At 36.2% G+C, this 16,839-nt stretch overlaps 1 protein-coding gene across 2 annotated transcripts in view; it reads left to right on the top strand.

The window, feature by feature from the left end:
• LRP12 (LDL receptor related protein 12) overlaps positions 1-13,685 on the top strand; it is a 75,511-nt gene extending 61,826 nt beyond the window's left edge. For both annotated transcript variants that reach the window (XM_030304087.1, XM_030304088.1), the window contains 4 exons: positions 2,260-2,462; positions 4,628-5,732; positions 7,437-7,569; positions 11,402-13,685. In XM_030304087.1, the coding sequence (XP_030159947.1) occupies positions 2,260-2,462; positions 4,628-5,732; positions 7,437-7,569; positions 11,402-12,268 (2,308 nt within the window). In that variant the 3' untranslated portion in view covers positions 12,269-13,685. The remainder of the gene's footprint in view (positions 1-2,259; positions 2,463-4,627; positions 5,733-7,436; positions 7,570-11,401) is intronic.
• The last annotated feature ends 3,154 nt before the right edge of the window (positions 13,686-16,839 follow it).

Consider the following 16,839-nt stretch of genomic DNA (forward strand, 5'->3'; position numbering starts at 1 on the left):
TCATTGAAACCACAGAAATGTCATGTTATAGGTAAAGACAATGTCCTAAAACAAAGAGTTCACCTAAGACTAAGTAAGGGCAAAGCTGAGCCAAGCCTCCCTCCACAAGTGCAGGATGACCAGACCAGGATGTTCCATGCATGATAGAAGAAAATAAGTATAAGAATCTTGACCTGCCTCTGAGAACACACAAAAATTAATTCAAGATAAATCCTAGATGTGAATGTAAAAACTAAAACTCATATAAAACATTAGGAGAAAACATTGTTGAATATCTTGGGGTAGGCAAAGATATTTTAGAGAGGACACTAAAAGCACTGAACATAAAAGGAAAAATAAATTAGGCTTCATCAAAACTAAAATTAAAAATCTCTGCTCAGGGAGCTTCGGTAGCTCAGTTGGTTGAGAGTCCAACTTTTGATTTTGGCTCAGGTCAAGATCCCAGAATCATGGGATTGAGCCCCCTGTGGGGCTCCGCACTGAGCATGGAGCCTTGCTTAACAGTGTCTCTCTCTTTCTCTCTCCCCTCTTTCTCTCCCTCTGCCCCTCTCCCTGCTCATGCTCTCTCTCTCTCTCTCTCTCTCTCTCTCTAACTCAAAACAACTTTAAAAATTTAAAAAAAAACACCCTCTGATCATTAAAAGATACAACGAAAAGGCAATTTATATAGACTAGAAGAAAATTATCAATACACATATCTAACAAAGAACTTGAATCCAGAATATAAAATTAATTTTTGTAACTCAAGAAGACAACCCAATTTTTTTAAATGGCAAAAGACTTGAACAGACACTTCACAGAAGATGTTAAGAACGGCCAATAAGCACATGAAAAGATGTTCAACATCATTAGTCTTCAGAGAAGTGCACATAAAACCACAATGAGAGATGTCAGTTTATGCCAACTAATGACTGAAGTTAACAGGAGTTACCTCACCAGCTATTTATTGAGAGAATGCACGTGTGGATATCAGTACATACGTCTTGTGTTACAGACATGCCCCCAAATAGGGACGTGTTTGTTCAACGTAAAGAATTTTTAAATGAATAAAAACTTCTGATGGGTAAAGGATGATATAGCAAGGCAATTCATAGGAAAAGAAATAGTAAACTGGAAAAAGTGTTTCCATCTCGGTACATAAGGAAATATAAAATGGAACAGTGATAAATATTTTATCATTAATATCAGGTACTTTCACATACATTCAGTGGGAGTGAGTTGGTATAAATATTCCTGTCAGTGTCTATCAAATTTAAAGTGGAATTTTGTGTTTTGACCTAGCAATTCTACCTCTAGAAAAATTTGCCCTAGAGAAATATTTGCTCGTGTAGAGATACATGTATAAGGGTTCTTTAAAGCATTGTTCATAATAATGAGAAATTAGAAACAATCAAATTATCTGTCAGCCTTTGTTGTAGTTACTCAGAATACTTAAAGAGGAAATATCCTCATGTAATAATCCTTGGATAATTAACTTCTTTATCACTTGGATTAAGGCAGAGGCAAGGAGGTAAAGTCAGATACTCCCTTTTTGGTGGAGACATGTTATTGGAAAATAATATTTTAGTTTCTCTTTTTTCATAGCAGTAAGCTAATTTTGTGTGTACCTTTTGATACCTTTTAATGCATGCCCATATTTTGTGAACTACAAGACAGTGTTTGACTATAATGTAACTTATGTTAAAAAAGAAGTCTTTCCAAACTTAGGGGTTTTTCACTGATAAAGATTTTTTGTTTGTTCACTTTTAACTTTTTTACTTTGCTCAGATTTATGTTATTTGATCTCCTGAAAGTGTAAGCTATAAGCTTCTCACTAAGCAAGCAGACGAACCAGTCTAAGAGGAGGCTGACTTTCTCTTTTTCACTTTAGCTTATCAGATTAGGTGTGGTGTTTCTGGTTCAAATACAGAATAATTTAGGATATTCTGAATTAGAAGTGGTCCTTCCTAAACACACACAAAGAAGAAAAAGGAACAAGGTGCCAACTATTACCTACGTTTTTTTAGCATTATTTTGGAATCTGGTATTTTTTATGAAGAAATATTGTTCAGGAATCTGAGAAAGAGATACAAACATTAGGAACATAGAAACAGTATTATTATTTGCTGATGATATGGCTGTATGCCTGGAAAACCCAGGAGAATCAATGAATATTGAATGAAGGCTTATAATAAAGTCCTCAGTTATTAAGAGTTATTAAGTGAAAATTTTCCCCCAAATTACCCTTATTAATAACCTTTTCTGACTTTTTACTTGTAGCTTTCAGGATTTTGATATTCAAGGGTCCAGAAGATGCAGTTTGGACTGGTTGACGATAGAAACATACAAGAATATCGAAAGTTACAGAGCCTGTGGTTCGACAGTTCCACCACCATATATTTCTTCACAAGACCACATCTGGATCAGGTTCCATTCCGATGACAGTATTTCTAGAAAGGGTTTCAGACTGGCATATTTTTCAGGTGTGTTTTAAAAAAAAAAAAAAGAAGAAAGATAATGAACAGAATTCTGTAGTGTTAAGTACCAAGTCACTTTGGGGCTAGTCTTCTAAACAACATCTGTCTAATTGTGACTAGACCTTAAGAAGCTTGAGATTGAAGGGGCGCCTGGGTACCTCAGTCGGTTAAGCATCCAACTTCGGCTCAAGTCATGATCTTGCGGTTTATGAGTTTGAGCCCCATGTTGGGCTCTATACTGACAGCTCAGGCCTGGAGCCTCCTTCAGATTCTGTGTCTCCCTCTCTCTCTGCCCCTCCCCTGCTCACACTCTGTATCTGTCTCTCTCTCTCTCTCTCTCTCTCTCTCTCAAAAATAAACATTAAAAAAAAGGGGGGGGGGGTTTGAGATTGAAGAAGGTTCAGGTGCCCTAAAGCACAGCACGGCCTCATACAGGTGTTTTTTATATTCTAATGAACCGATTATTTTTATAAACTAAGGTCAATTTTGTTTTCAAATTTTAAATACATCAATTACTTTAATTAATTACTTTAATTAAATACTTAATTTTAAAATTAAGTCTTTTTGGGGTGTCTGGGTGGCTCAGTTGGTTAAGCATCTGACTACAGCTCAGGTCATGATCTCACAGTTCATCAGTCAGAGCCCCGCATTGAATTCTGTGCTGTCAGCACAGAGCCTGGAGCCTGCTTCAGATTCTGTGTCTCCCTCTCTCTCTGCCCCTCGCCAGCGCGCTCTCTCTCTCTCTCTCTCTCTTTCTTTCTCTCAAAAATAAACACTAAAAAAATTTAAGTAAGTCTTTTTTTTTCCCTCAAGTGTTTACTGACATCCTGAAAGTTACTTCAGAATATGTTTTTGTGTGTCTGAATTACCATGGTCTTCACAGCTTCGCAAAAAAGACCGCTCTGTCCCACCTTCCTAGTTTGTAGTATCAAATCTTCTTTCACTTCTTTAAGTTATATCTACTTTTTTGCTGAAAATCATTTTGTATCTTCTAAAATTTGCACTTGTCCTTTAGCTTTTTTTTTTCTTAAAAACACAGTCTTTGTAATACTTATTTAGCTTTCGAAGCACATTTTCTGTCACCTGCTTACCAATAAATAAGAAGTTAATGGAGATGTATTATCCCAGACACTGTCAGTTTGGGGAACTGTCAGGAGCTAATGTTTGATTTTCTTTCCATGCCTCACTATTGGTGTATATTTAGCATTGTACACTACAATAATTGGAATTCTGTAGGTATTTCAGGTTTTTTCCTCTCTCCTTGCCCCTGCTAATTTGATGAATGAATTTATAACATAACTCAAATTCGTGCAGTTGTGTAAAACAATAGAAATATAAAGTGGCAGTGTTGTGTTATGGTCACATGAATCATGAACCGTGTATAAAGTTAATCTTACAATAATCTTAGCAGAAATTTGGTTCTAAAGAATAGGATTACAAAATATACTGTAGGACATATATAGCAAAATATTGTGTGTATGTATATAGATATAGATATAAACAAGAACTAGAAAAGGATATGAAAAATAGGAAATAAATTGATTTGAAAGGTGATTATTGTGGGTAAATTTTTCTTCATTTGAAAATATTGTAATGCTGTTTATGCAATGAATTCTTTTCAAATTTTAGGCAGTGCAGTCTATTGGCTCAAGTGTCTTGTATCATATCACTAAATGTTCTGCAGTAAGAGAGTTCTCTACAAAAGCAGAATTGTTCTTTGTTCCCCCAAGATTTTATTTAAATTCCAGTTGGTTAACACCCAGTATAATTTTAGTTTCAGGTGTAGAATTCAGTGATTCATCACTTACATATAACACCCAGTGCTTATCACAAGTGCCCTCCTTAATGCCCATCCCCCACCTAGCCCATTCCCCACCCACCTCCCCTCCAGGAACCCCTCAGTTTGTGTTCTCTTCGCTTTAGATCAAAATACTAAGGTCTTCATGGAACAAACAATAAGTGTTTAATGAATTGAACTGTTGAGTAATTAGTGAGCCAATATTAGTTTGCCACTAGAACTGATCTATTTTGTAAAATAAGATTTTTTTAAACCCTATCACTTGGGCTTAGTTAATATTTATTATAAAAGTGTCACTTACTGTTATATATCTTTTAAAAGAGTATGTTTTTTTCTCCCTTCTTCCATCTCCGTCCTCCCCACATCCTCCCAGGGAAATCTGAAGAACCAAACTGTGCTTGCGATCAGTTCCGCTGTGGCAACGGGAAGTGTATACCAGAAGCCTGGAAATGCAATAACATGGACGAATGTGGAGATAGTTCCGATGAAGAGATCTGTGCCAAAGAAGCTGGTCCCCCAACGGCTGCTTCTTTTCAGCCCTGTGCCTACAACCAGTTCCAGTGTCTGTCTCGGTTTACCAAGGTTTACACTTGCCTCCCTGAGTCTTTAAAATGTGATGGCAACATTGACTGCCTTGACCTAGGAGATGAGATAGACTGTGATGTGCCAACTTGTGGACAGTGGCTAAAATATTTTTACGGTACTTTCAATTCTCCCAACTATCCAGACTTTTATCCTCCTGGAAGCAATTGCACCTGGTTAATAGACACTGGTGATCATCGTAAAGTCATTTTACGCTTCACTGACTTTAAACTTGATGGTACTGGTTATGGCGATTACGTCAAAATATACGATGGATTAGAGGAGAATCCACACAAACTTTTGCGTGTGTTAACTGCTTTTGATTCTCATGCACCTCTTACAGTTGTTTCTTCTTCTGGACAGATCAGGGTACATTTTTGTGCTGATAAAGTGAACGCCGCAAGGGGATTTAATGCAACTTACCAAGTAGATGGCTTCTGTTTGCCATGGGAAATACCCTGTGGGGGTAACTGGGGGTGTTACACAGAACAGCAGCGTTGTGATGGGTATTGGCATTGCCCAAATGGAAGGGATGAAATAAATTGCACCATGTGCCAAAAGGAAGAATTTCCCTGTTCCCGAAATGGTGTCTGTTATCCTCGTTCTGATCGCTGCAACTACCAGAATCATTGCCCAAATGGCTCAGATGAAAAAAACTGCTTTTTTTGCCAGCCAGGAAATTTTCATTGTAAAAACAATCGTTGTGTGTTTGAAAGCTGGGTGTGTGATTCCCAGGATGACTGCGGCGACGGCAGCGATGAGGAGAATTGCCCCGTAATTGTGCCTACCAGAGTCATAACTGCAGCCGTCATAGGCAGCCTTATCTGTGGCTTGTTACTGGTCATTGCATTGGGATGTACCTGTAAGCTTTATTCTCTGAGAATGTTTGAACGAAGGTCAGTATCAAGACAAAATTGTAGTGGTTATGGCTTCTGCAGTAAACATGGCCCCAGTATTTGCAACCGTTCTTTAGTGTGATCAGCAGTATACTTTGGTCTCATACTATTTTGGGAAATAGATAAATATCTTTTATGATTTATAAAATCAGTGTGAAAAGGCTAAGACTCAAGAGGCTAAATAAACACATAAAAACTAATACTTAGATGGGGCACCTGGGTGGCTCGGTCAGTTAAGCATCCGACTTTGGCTCAGGTCATGATCCCGCAGTTTGTGAGTTAGAGCCCCACATCAGACTCTCTGCTGACAGCTCAGAACCTGGAGCCTGCTTTGGATTCTGTGTCTCCCTCTCTCTCTGCCCCTCCCCCACTCACACTCTGTTCCTCTCTCCTTCAAAAATAAACAAACATTTAAAAATATATTTTAAAAACTAATGAATACTTAAGAACTGGTATTTACTAGTTTTTGTTTTCAGATTATTTTGTAGGAATTTTGCAAGCTGCAATATTCAGTTGTAGTGTTTTAACCTGTATTTTTATAAGTAAGAATTCAATTCTAAATATTTGAGAACCTACTTGGTTCAAAGCACAATACGGATGAGTAGAAAAATGAATAAGGCATAATTTCACAGGCACCGTACAGTTAGGAGGAAGGCATTGGTGAGTGGAATAAGATGACAAAAATATAAATGGTAGAAAAGCTGTAAAACAAAGTATAGAGGAAAAGTCAAAAGTTAACCTAATCTGATGGGGGGGAATGGAAAGGCTTTTTTGAGCAAGTGCCATTTGAAATCTACAAGTAGAATGTAGACAGGGAAAAGATACTGTGGTTGAAAAAAATAGCCTAGGAAAATGCATAAAAGTAGGAATGCCTAGCATTGCTTGGAGAAGTATCACATACTTCATTTCATCTGGAGCCTAAGATACATATCAAGGGCTAAAAGTTAAAACTTGGAACATGGGGCTAGTGTCTCAGGTCCATGACAGCCGTGTGTCAAGAGTTCTCAGTTAAGTCAGAAATGTTAAGTATTAAAAGGTGACCTTCAAGGAGGTTTTCTTCCACGTGGTGCAGGATAGATTGGACTTGGGAGAAGCTAATGGCAGAGAGAGGTCCCTTAGGACACTGTTGTAGAGAAGTGACCCTCAGTCCTAGGAGAATTACAAATTATAGATTCAACAAAAGACTTCATATACCCAACAGGTAAGCTAATAGATACACGCAGATGCACAGTATCAAAGTAATCATGCTGCCTCTTTGGCCACAAAACTTTTGACTACATTGCAGCATAAGAGCTCAGTGAAGAGTCAGAGGTCTTATAAGAACAAGCTATTCCAGAAAGTGTACTGGTGACTCATTCACTCTTTTCCTCATCTAAAAACTAAATGTGTTGAACTTGATGATTACTTTCACCTAAAGTCTCAAACCTCTTATGTTCTTAGGGCTTTAAAGATCTAATACATTTACCTTTTATGGGAATTTCTAATTCACTACAACTTAGTGATCCAGGCTCCTAGTGAAAGCCCCATGGCTTTTTGCCTTTGTATTCTCAGTGTCAGAATGCTATAGATATCCAATAAATGTTAGTTGGCTAAGCTTTAAAAATGGTCAAATATATTAAGGTTCAGATTTTTTTCATTGTTGATTTAAAAAATTATTTTAGCTTGCCTTTTTAACCTTTTCTGTTCCCCTGTTTTCTCTAACAGGTCGTTTGAAACACAGCTGTCAAGAGTGGAAGCAGAACTGCTAAGAAGAGAAGCCCCTCCCTCTTATGGACAGTTGATTGCTCAGGGTTTAATTCCACCAGTTGAAGATTTTCCTGTTTGTTCACCTAATCAGGTATGTTGCAATTTATGATTTCTGTTTCCTAAAATGAATTGATAAAGGACCTTTGTCATAATTCTTGTAGTCAAGGATTATTAAATATATGGAGGATTTGAAATTATGTTTCATTGTATTTTAACAAATGCTACAAAATACCAAATGTTTTCATTCTTCTGATTTTGTTATGTGATTCTTAAGCATTTTACTATTTATGATAATTTGGTGCATTAAAATTCAGAAGTAAAGTTTAGTAAGTTATTTTCTGTTTGAACTAAACATCTAGAAGATTTAAGAATGAACGTTAAAATTAATACATTAGTAATCTGCTAGATTAATGAGTTAATAAGTAAAAGTAAATTGCAATGAAGTTAACATTTCTACCTGACTAGAGGGAAAACTTTTGTTCACAGCCAGATTTTACGGTCTTTAAGAATTCATACCGTTTTTTTTTTTTAACAGTAACTAGTAATATATCAGTAATTAGATTAACTAGTTAACAATAAAAGTAATTGCAATGAAGTTAACATTTCTACCTGACTTGAGGGAAAACTTGACAGCCGGATTTTACACTGTTTAAGAATTCATATCATTTTCTTTAAATAGTAACTGATTATTTTATTAATGTTTCCAAATTCTTTAAAGTTCTATTAACACTATTTTGGGGCTCCTTGGTGGCTCAGTTAGTGAAGCATCAGGTCATGAACTCATGGTTCGTGAGTTTGAGCCCCAGATCCGGTCAGCTTGAGCCCCTCTTCAGGCTCTGCAGTGACAGTGAGGAGCCTGCATGCGATTATCTCTCTCTCCGCCTCTCTTCCTCTCTTTCTGCCCCTTGCTCACTCTCACTCTGTCTCTCTCAGAACTAAATAAATTTAATAAAAATATAAAAAATTAAAGTTAAATAAAGTTCTATTAGCATTTTTTTAAAAACTTCTTTCTCAATGCCTAAAGTATACCAGGGTTCATAAAGACATAAGGGTGTATACATTTAAAATGTAAATTCATTCAGAAATATTTATAAAAATTGATAAACATTCTTTTCCCAGTGATTTAATTCTGTGCAAAATGGAAGACCGTTTTCTTTCTGGTAGATATGATTTCTGACTACAGTCCGTCACCTTTATTTGAGTCTTTTAAGAAATATTGGTGAGAATTTATAGTTTTAAGAACATTTCTCTAGATGTACCTTGCTAAGTAAATAATTCAGAAGTTCCACTGGTCAGAATTTTGTGTGCAAAATAAGAGAAAGCTACACATTCTCAGCCCTGCCAGGTGGCCAGTTTCTTTTTAGGTGGGAGCTCCAACAATGGTCAGCTCCACCCACCTGGTCTAACATCTGCCATCTGCCACCTACCACCCCTATGGCCCGAAGCTCCTCCAAGAGTTCAGCTAATGGTGGAGTTAAAAAAAGCACAGTCCACACCAAACAGGTCTCATCTTTACAGAAATTATAAGTTCTGAGGTTCCCAAAATGATTTTCAGTTTTGACTGTTCACTAGATGGACTCAGAACTCACTGAAAGCTCTTACACTCAGGGGTATGGTTAATTACAGGGAAAAGACCTCAATTAATTCAGCCAAAGAATAAGACCCCTGGAACAGGGTTCAGGAGGGTGCCAAACCCAGATCTTCCAGCTGTCCTCTCCCCACAAAGTCGAGACAGTGTTACACTCTCAACACTGGTGTATGACAGTGTGCACAGAATATTGCCAACTAGGGAGCTCGCCCGAGACACAGCCTCCAGAGTTTTTACTGTGGCTCCACCATGCAGGCATGATTAACTGCGCATGTGGCTGATCTCAGTCTCTACCCCCTGCACACTGACTGATCCTGCCGAGTCCAGTGCCCACCCTACATCACACTGCTCGTGTGGCTTAGAGCCTCCACCTTAGACACAGCGTTATCTGTATCTGGCTGGCCCCGGGCCCCAGGCCCCAGGCTAGGACACTCCTGTCAGAGATGATGCTGTAAGGGCTCAGAGATCACATCCCAGAAGCAGATGGCAAAGGTCAGACCTCACTCTGAATAACATTTAATTCTTTACTACATACTACGCCATTCTTTAGGTTTATAGTTTAGCCTTATGAGGGAATTATACTTAACAAACTTTTAAAATAAAATGTTTATGAATAGTAAGCTAGATTTTATTCCATTTATGAGATTAAACTTTCAAATTTCAAACTTTTGGTAACACATTATCAGTTTGTCATTATCAATTATTATTTTCTTTAAAAAGAAAAAGAATATTCTAAATTCCCATCCCATTCAAAAATAGAAATGCTTTCTGAAGAATGCTTTCTTCTTCATAAACTGAAGAAGTATGTAAAATTATCCCTAAAACATTAGGAATCTAATGTTAAATTAATTTTAATTAAACAGACTTTTAACTCTAAGTAGAGAACTTCACTATGACGGACTCTAATGTGAAAGTGAGCGTTGTTGATCTCGATGGGTGATAGCTGAATAAAAGGGAAGCTTATCTGAAGAGCCTTCTGTTCACTGCTGGGTATAACATAGTACTCACATGAAAGCCTTAGAACTCAAATGCTAAATGGTGAGGACCACATCTATGGAGAAATTCCTTAGGGATGTGAACCGGTTCTTTTGTTTGTTTGTTTTTTAATATAAAATTAGATACTTCTTAATTGGTGAAAAATCTGACTCATTTGTATAGCAAATCTGTGTATGCTGATCTTCAGATTTCTTATCGACAGTCCGTGCCAGATTATTAAATATTCCTATGATCGTAGTTCCTTTGCTTTCTGTGAATTTTATTCCTGAGATTATGTTCAAAAGGCCTATGTGGGACTTACAAGTAAGTTTAATACCCATCTTGAAGAGAGGTGGAGAACACATGCTAACAAGGGAAACTCTTTTCTTCTGTGAAGGGAAAGGGAGAGCCATTCGTTTTGGCATGGTGAACTTATAGCATCATTGGAAAGGGAATATGTCAGCTCACCATTTTTTCCTGGAAATACTGTATTTTAAATACCAAATGCCACAGATGAAAGCTGTGTTTGTTCCAAGTTTGAATACTCCTTTTTATAACCACTAGATGGAGCTTAAAGACTGTTTTATATAAATGTTGTATGTTTTTAAAATAACCCATTAATGTATTCATCTAGGAAAATGAGTAAATTTTCAAAGAATAAGGGTGTGAAAATTTATGCTTAACGCTATGCTGTAGAAAATGAAACCTAATCTTTAAAGATTGAGAAGAGTCCAAATGTCTCAAATACCATTGTGTTGTAGTGCTATAAAAAAATTAATCTTAAACTTTGTTTCCTGTGCTGTATTATAAATTAATTAATTCTCTTATTTATGACAGTATAAATCAATCTTCACTACCCATTCATTCAACAAATCCTTGAGAACCAGCTGTGAAATATATATATAACTTTACCATGTTTGGGAAAGTTTCAACCTTGTCAATCAAGTCTGACTTGTTCTGTGTTTAAAAACAAGAAAGGCATAAACCAGATAAAGAGCCTAGTTTACATTCCTAGCTAAGGCAGTGTCAAATAATTTTGTCCCTTTGGCACACTTTTAGAATTGGATTACAGCATCCAGTTTTGAAATAAAATAGTTGTTGTAATTGATATGAAACATCACTCTAAAGTTGTATGTATAAAATGCAGTGTCAGGAAAATCTTAAGTGAGCAATGGTACGAGTTATAGATTAGATTCTGTGGTAGGTGAACCTTTACAGATGAGAGAATTGAATTCATCCTTCATAGACTCTAACGATGAGTAATAATGTCTTTACCCACAACACGTTCTTGTTAGAAGCATGTTTTCTGTGTTAATACTTCATTGTTAGCGATCTTAAGATCTCCTCTTATTTTCTGTAGGCTTCCGTTTTGGAAAACCTGAGGCTGGCAGTACGATCTCAGCTTGGATTCACTTCGATCAGGCTTCCAATGGCAGGCAGATCCAGCAATATTTGGAATCGTATTTTTAATTTTGCAAGATCACGTCATTCAGGGTCATTGGCTTTGGTCTCAGCAGATGGAGATGAGGTTGTCCCTAGTCAGAGTACCAGCAGAGAACCTGAAAGAAGTCATGCTCACAGAAGTTTGTTTTCTGTGGAGTCCGACGACACAGACACAGAAAATGAGAGAAGAGATACGGCAGGAGCATCTGGGGGGGTTGCAGCTCCTTTGCCCCAAAAAGTCCCTCCCACGACAGCAGTAGAAGCAACAGTGGGAGCAAGTGGAAGTTCCTCAACTCAGAGTACCCGAGGTGGTCACACAGATAGTGGAAGGGATGTGACAAGTGTAGAACCCCCAGGTGTGAGTCCGGCGAGGCACCAGCTCACAAGTGCACTAAGTCGTATGACTCAGGGACTGCGTTGGGTACGTTTTACATTAGGGCGATCAAGCTCCGTAAATCAGAACCAGAGTCCTTTGAGACAGCTTGATAATGGGGCAAACGGAAGAGAAGAAGATGATGATGTTGAAATGCTAATTCCGGTTTCTGATGGAGCTTCAGACTTGGATGTGAATGACTGCTCCAGACCTCTTCTCGATCTTGCCTCGGAGCAAGGACAAGGGTTTAGACAACCATACAGCGCAGCGAACCCTGGAGCGAGGCCAAGTAATCGAGACGGCCCCTGCGCGCGCTGTGGCGTCGTCCACACTGCCCAGATCCCAGACACTTGCTTGGAAGCAACACTGAAAAATGAAACAAGTGATGATGAGGCTTTGTTACTTTGTTAGGTACGGATCACAGCGAGCGAGGCCATGTACGAGTCGGAGCAGCATCCGTTCGTTGTTTTGTAAACTTCACAATTAAACTAGTTTTAATTTAAAAGCAAAAAAGATGCAGGGTGATTTCTTATTATTATATATTAGCCTGCATGGTTAAATTAAACAACCTGTAACTCTATGAACTTTAGAGTTTACTATTTTAGCAGCTAAAATTGCATTATGTATTCATATTGTTCAGTAATGTTCTTCCATTCGTTTTAATTGTTTTTATCCTGGTACTGTAGTTCACAGTAGAAGTATGGCTGCTGACTCATTCAACTGTCAGTTTATCTATCCTATGTTAAAACATTTGTTTGTACAAAATAATACCTTCTTCTCATTGAACCCTTTATGCTTTTTGCCATTACATCTTGTAACTTAATATATCACATTTCAAGGTGGTTAATGTACAAAAAAAAAAGTCCCTTATATTCACCTGAGTTTTTATTTAGGTAACATCTGTCTAAATATTATTGGATTTCATCATATTATGAGCTTTCTCAAAGGGAAAACCTTTGTCTACAAATTTTTCTCTTACATTTAACATTCTGTGATGTGAAATTTAGAGTTAGAAAAATTAATGGCAAAAGTGAAACTCTTTTATAGATTTTCTAATGTTGACTTTAATACTCTAATATGGTACAGACCAAATGGTAAAATCCCAAGTCATTTCTTTTTTCATCCCTATTTCGGGACAGAATTAAGCAGATGAAGATATTCTACTATGCATTAAATCTTGAACTTTATAAAAAATGTACAAAAATTGTACAAGATAAGTTCCAACTGGTAATGTCCTTCCCTGGTACAGGGTGATGCTTGTATTGGACCCTAGGGATTTGCACTAACGTCATGTCAAGGTCACAGATGAGTTCAGTGCACAAGCACTATCACTTTCAATACTGTCATTTGCTACCACAATGACTATATATTTCCATAGCTTTGGGGGGGGCGTTTTTATTACAACTTGAAATTGCTTTGCTGGTTTCATATTTATTTGTTGTATTTAAAGACTGCATTATTGTAAGAGTGGTTTTCGATATATTTTATTCACTGCAGGGGAGGATCATGCTACATGTCAGAAAGCAAATTACGAAATCATTCAGATCCTCCCCCCTTTTTTAAGTAGAATGAATTGCAAACCCCGCATATTTTTTTATTGTCTATTCTTGTTTATTTATTCTTTAGCTGTCTGTTTTAATAGCTTAATGATTGAGTATGAAATATGTATTTGTGTGTGATTATTGCTATTTATTAAATTTTCAGTATTTTGCTGAATGTCATTTTAAAGCATGTTTGAGGTCTTGTGTATTTGTCGTGTTATGCTGTCAGAAAGAACTGACTGAAATGTTTTAATATGTATCAAAAATTAAAAATCACTTTTTTTGTATTGCCTTGAGGTACTTTTTAAATCAGAGTTGCTCTTTATTTTTGTTGCATTTTGGTGCACGTGCAGATTGAGGCCGTAAAATACTGCGCTGTGTCTAGAAGAACATTGAAGGGCAGGCAGTCTTCTTCAGAGTAAGGTGGTAGCTTATACCAGCACTTGAGGGTAAAAATTCCTAAGGAGCTGAATATATTTGCCTTTGAGAAAACTTCTTAATTAATGTTTCTTATAAGATGCAATAACTCAATTAGTTCTCTTTGTATGATTTTCAGATGCATTTCAGACCCGTATAGAATATTTTCCTAGCAGAATTTGTATCACCAAATTAATCTTATTTAGGTCCTGCTAACAATATACTATATTGTATAGGTTTCTTGGTTTTGTTTCCTGGCATTTCTATTTTAATTTCTTTCTATAATTAACTAATACATTTTCCTGGTTCAAACAGTAAAAGGTGAGTCTCTCCCCTTCCCTGACACCCATCTTTTAGTTCCCTTCCAAAGAGATTCTGTATACCCCTCCAAAGGTACCATGTAAATCCATAAATGTGTCCATATATATATATAAATGCCATATATAATAATACAAATTGTAACCTACTATGCATACTTTGTACTTTTTTTAAGGGAAAAATGTATCTATTTAAGTTTGAATATTAAAACTAAAGTTGGGTATTTCTTTTATTTCAATTTTCCCACTTAAATCACAATCAATCCGGAATTTAAGGCTCCATTTTTTTCCCCAGTTAATTTTATCCTGCAGCTCTTTATTAAATAATACATTCTTTCCTTACTACTTGAAATGACACTTTTTATCATATAATTTATATACTATTTGGATATGTTTCTAGATTCCAATTCTATTCTCTTCAATTGATCTACCTTTCTCTTTTTATACTAGCCCTACACTGTTTTAATAACTGTCATGTTTAAATGTTTTAAATATTCTTGCTTATTTTTCCATTTGAACTTTAGAATTGACCTACTCAAGTCTCACAAAACAAGTCCCATTAGTATGTGGGTTTTTTGAACCATTTTTTTCCTTAATGTTTATTTATATTAGAGAGAGACAAAACATGAGCGGGGGAGGGACAGAGAGAAGGAGACACAGATTTTGAAGCAGGCTCCAGGAAACAACGTGTCAGCACAGAGCCCGACGCGGGACTCGAACTCAAGAACTGAGGTTATGATCTGAGTCGAAGTCAGACAACCAACTGAGCCACCCAGGTACCCCTAGACAATTTTAATTTTTATAGATTAACCTAAGGAAATTTGACATCATTATCATGTTAAAGCTTCTGTCTAAATCATGGTACCTATGTAAAAATGGTGCCCATTCATTCTTTTTGTGGTTGTTTCCTTTAGACATGTTTCGCATTTTACTTTATAGAGATCATCTTCGTTCTTAAGAGTTTATTCTTAGGACTTTCAGTGTTTTTGTTATCAATATTAAGGAAGTCCTTTTTGTAATTCAATCTGTGTTCAGTGTGTGTTAAGCCTAATGATTTCTTTACATTAATTTTCTCCACAGCTCCAGACTACCATTTTCTTATAGCTAGTAATATTTTTTTCTTTTGTGTTCTCTAGTTACACAATCATATTTTCCAGTTTGCATACCTCTTTACATTTTAATTGCATTGTCTAGTACTTCTAGAATAATGTTAAACATATCAGTCAATCACGTTAAGGAGAATCAATTGATCCACCGATCTCTATATTTAAAAAAAAAACTTAACCAAGAATGCATGTTGAATTTTATCACATGCCTTTTCACTATGGAGATGATCATATGATTCTTCTCCTTTGATCTTTTAATACGTTGAATTTTATTAATATATTTTGTAATTTTGAACCATTCTTGCATTCCTGAAATGAACTACTTGGCCATGTGTATATTTTTAATATATTGCTACGTTATATTTTATTTAGCATATTTGGAACTGTATTCATCAGTGATATTAGTCTGTAGTTTTTATATGTGTGTGCTGTCTTTAAGAAGTTTGGTTTTTAGTTTTATGCTGGTGAATTTGGAAACTTCCTTTTCCTTTGGTCCAGAACAGCTTAAATTGCATTGGAATATTCTGTTCCTTAAAATTTCAGTGAAATGATCTGATGGATGTTTGGCTAGTAGCTCTTTAACAACTTTGTTGCTATCTTCTGTAGTAATTGGTCTGTGTAGTTTTTATATCTTAGCTGACATCATAAATCTTCCATTTCATCCAAGTTTACAAATTTAGTTGCATAGCGTTGAGCAAAGTTATCTCTTTCTCTTTTGTGCATATGGCTCTCCCTTGTGTATTATGTTTGCCCTATTATCTTCTTAAATAAGATAGCTAACAGTTGGCATTTTGAACTTTTTGTTTGTTTCTCCCAGAGTGGTATGTTTTGAATATCTCTGTTCTATAATTTTTCTGTTTTCCAATTAACTGACTTCCACTTTAATAAATTTCCTACTTTTTGCTCTCCTTAGTTCATTTGTTGTTTTTTCCCTGACTCCTTGAGTTAGCACTTCATTCATTCATTTTTATTTTCTAATTATTAATGTAAGATTTAAGGTGTAGACAATTCTGAGCACTGGTTAAGCTGAATTACTTAGATGTATTGGTGTTGTCATGACTCTTATATTCTAGGTATTGTGATATTTCAGTGTTTATTTCTACTTTAATCCAAAAGTTGTTTTACAGAAGAAAATTTTTTTTCCTTTTTTCTTTTCTTTGTTCCTTTTTTCCTCAGATAATGGAATTTTGGTGTGAATAGTAGTTTTGTTTTCTGATTCTTACATTAATTTTCATTTTTATGGCATCAAGATCAGAAAATGTTATATGTATTATTTGGGGAGATTTGAGTTTCTTGTCCTTTCTCATTTTTTTTTTTAAGTGTTCCAGGAACACTGTTAAGTACATTCTCTGTTTATGGATACATATTTTAGTAGATATTACTCAGATTATCATGACATAGTACTTTGTCTTGCCTTATCAGTCCATCAGTCAGGGCTCCAGGATTAGTTTGGAAGAGACTAGAAACCAAGGAGGCTGTGCTAGGATTCTTTGGGCCAGCAGCCCTGCCTTAGCGCTTGTCATCAGCCGGGACTGAGAACATAAGCACAGGATGAAGGGGAGTCTTTCTACAAACTCTGGAGTTTCAGTTTCTACCACTGC

This window comes from Lynx canadensis, chromosome F2 (assembly GCF_007474595.2).
Source record: "Lynx canadensis isolate LIC74 chromosome F2, mLynCan4.pri.v2, whole genome shotgun sequence".
Classification (NCBI taxonomy): Eukaryota; Metazoa; Chordata; class Mammalia; order Carnivora; family Felidae; genus Lynx; species Lynx canadensis.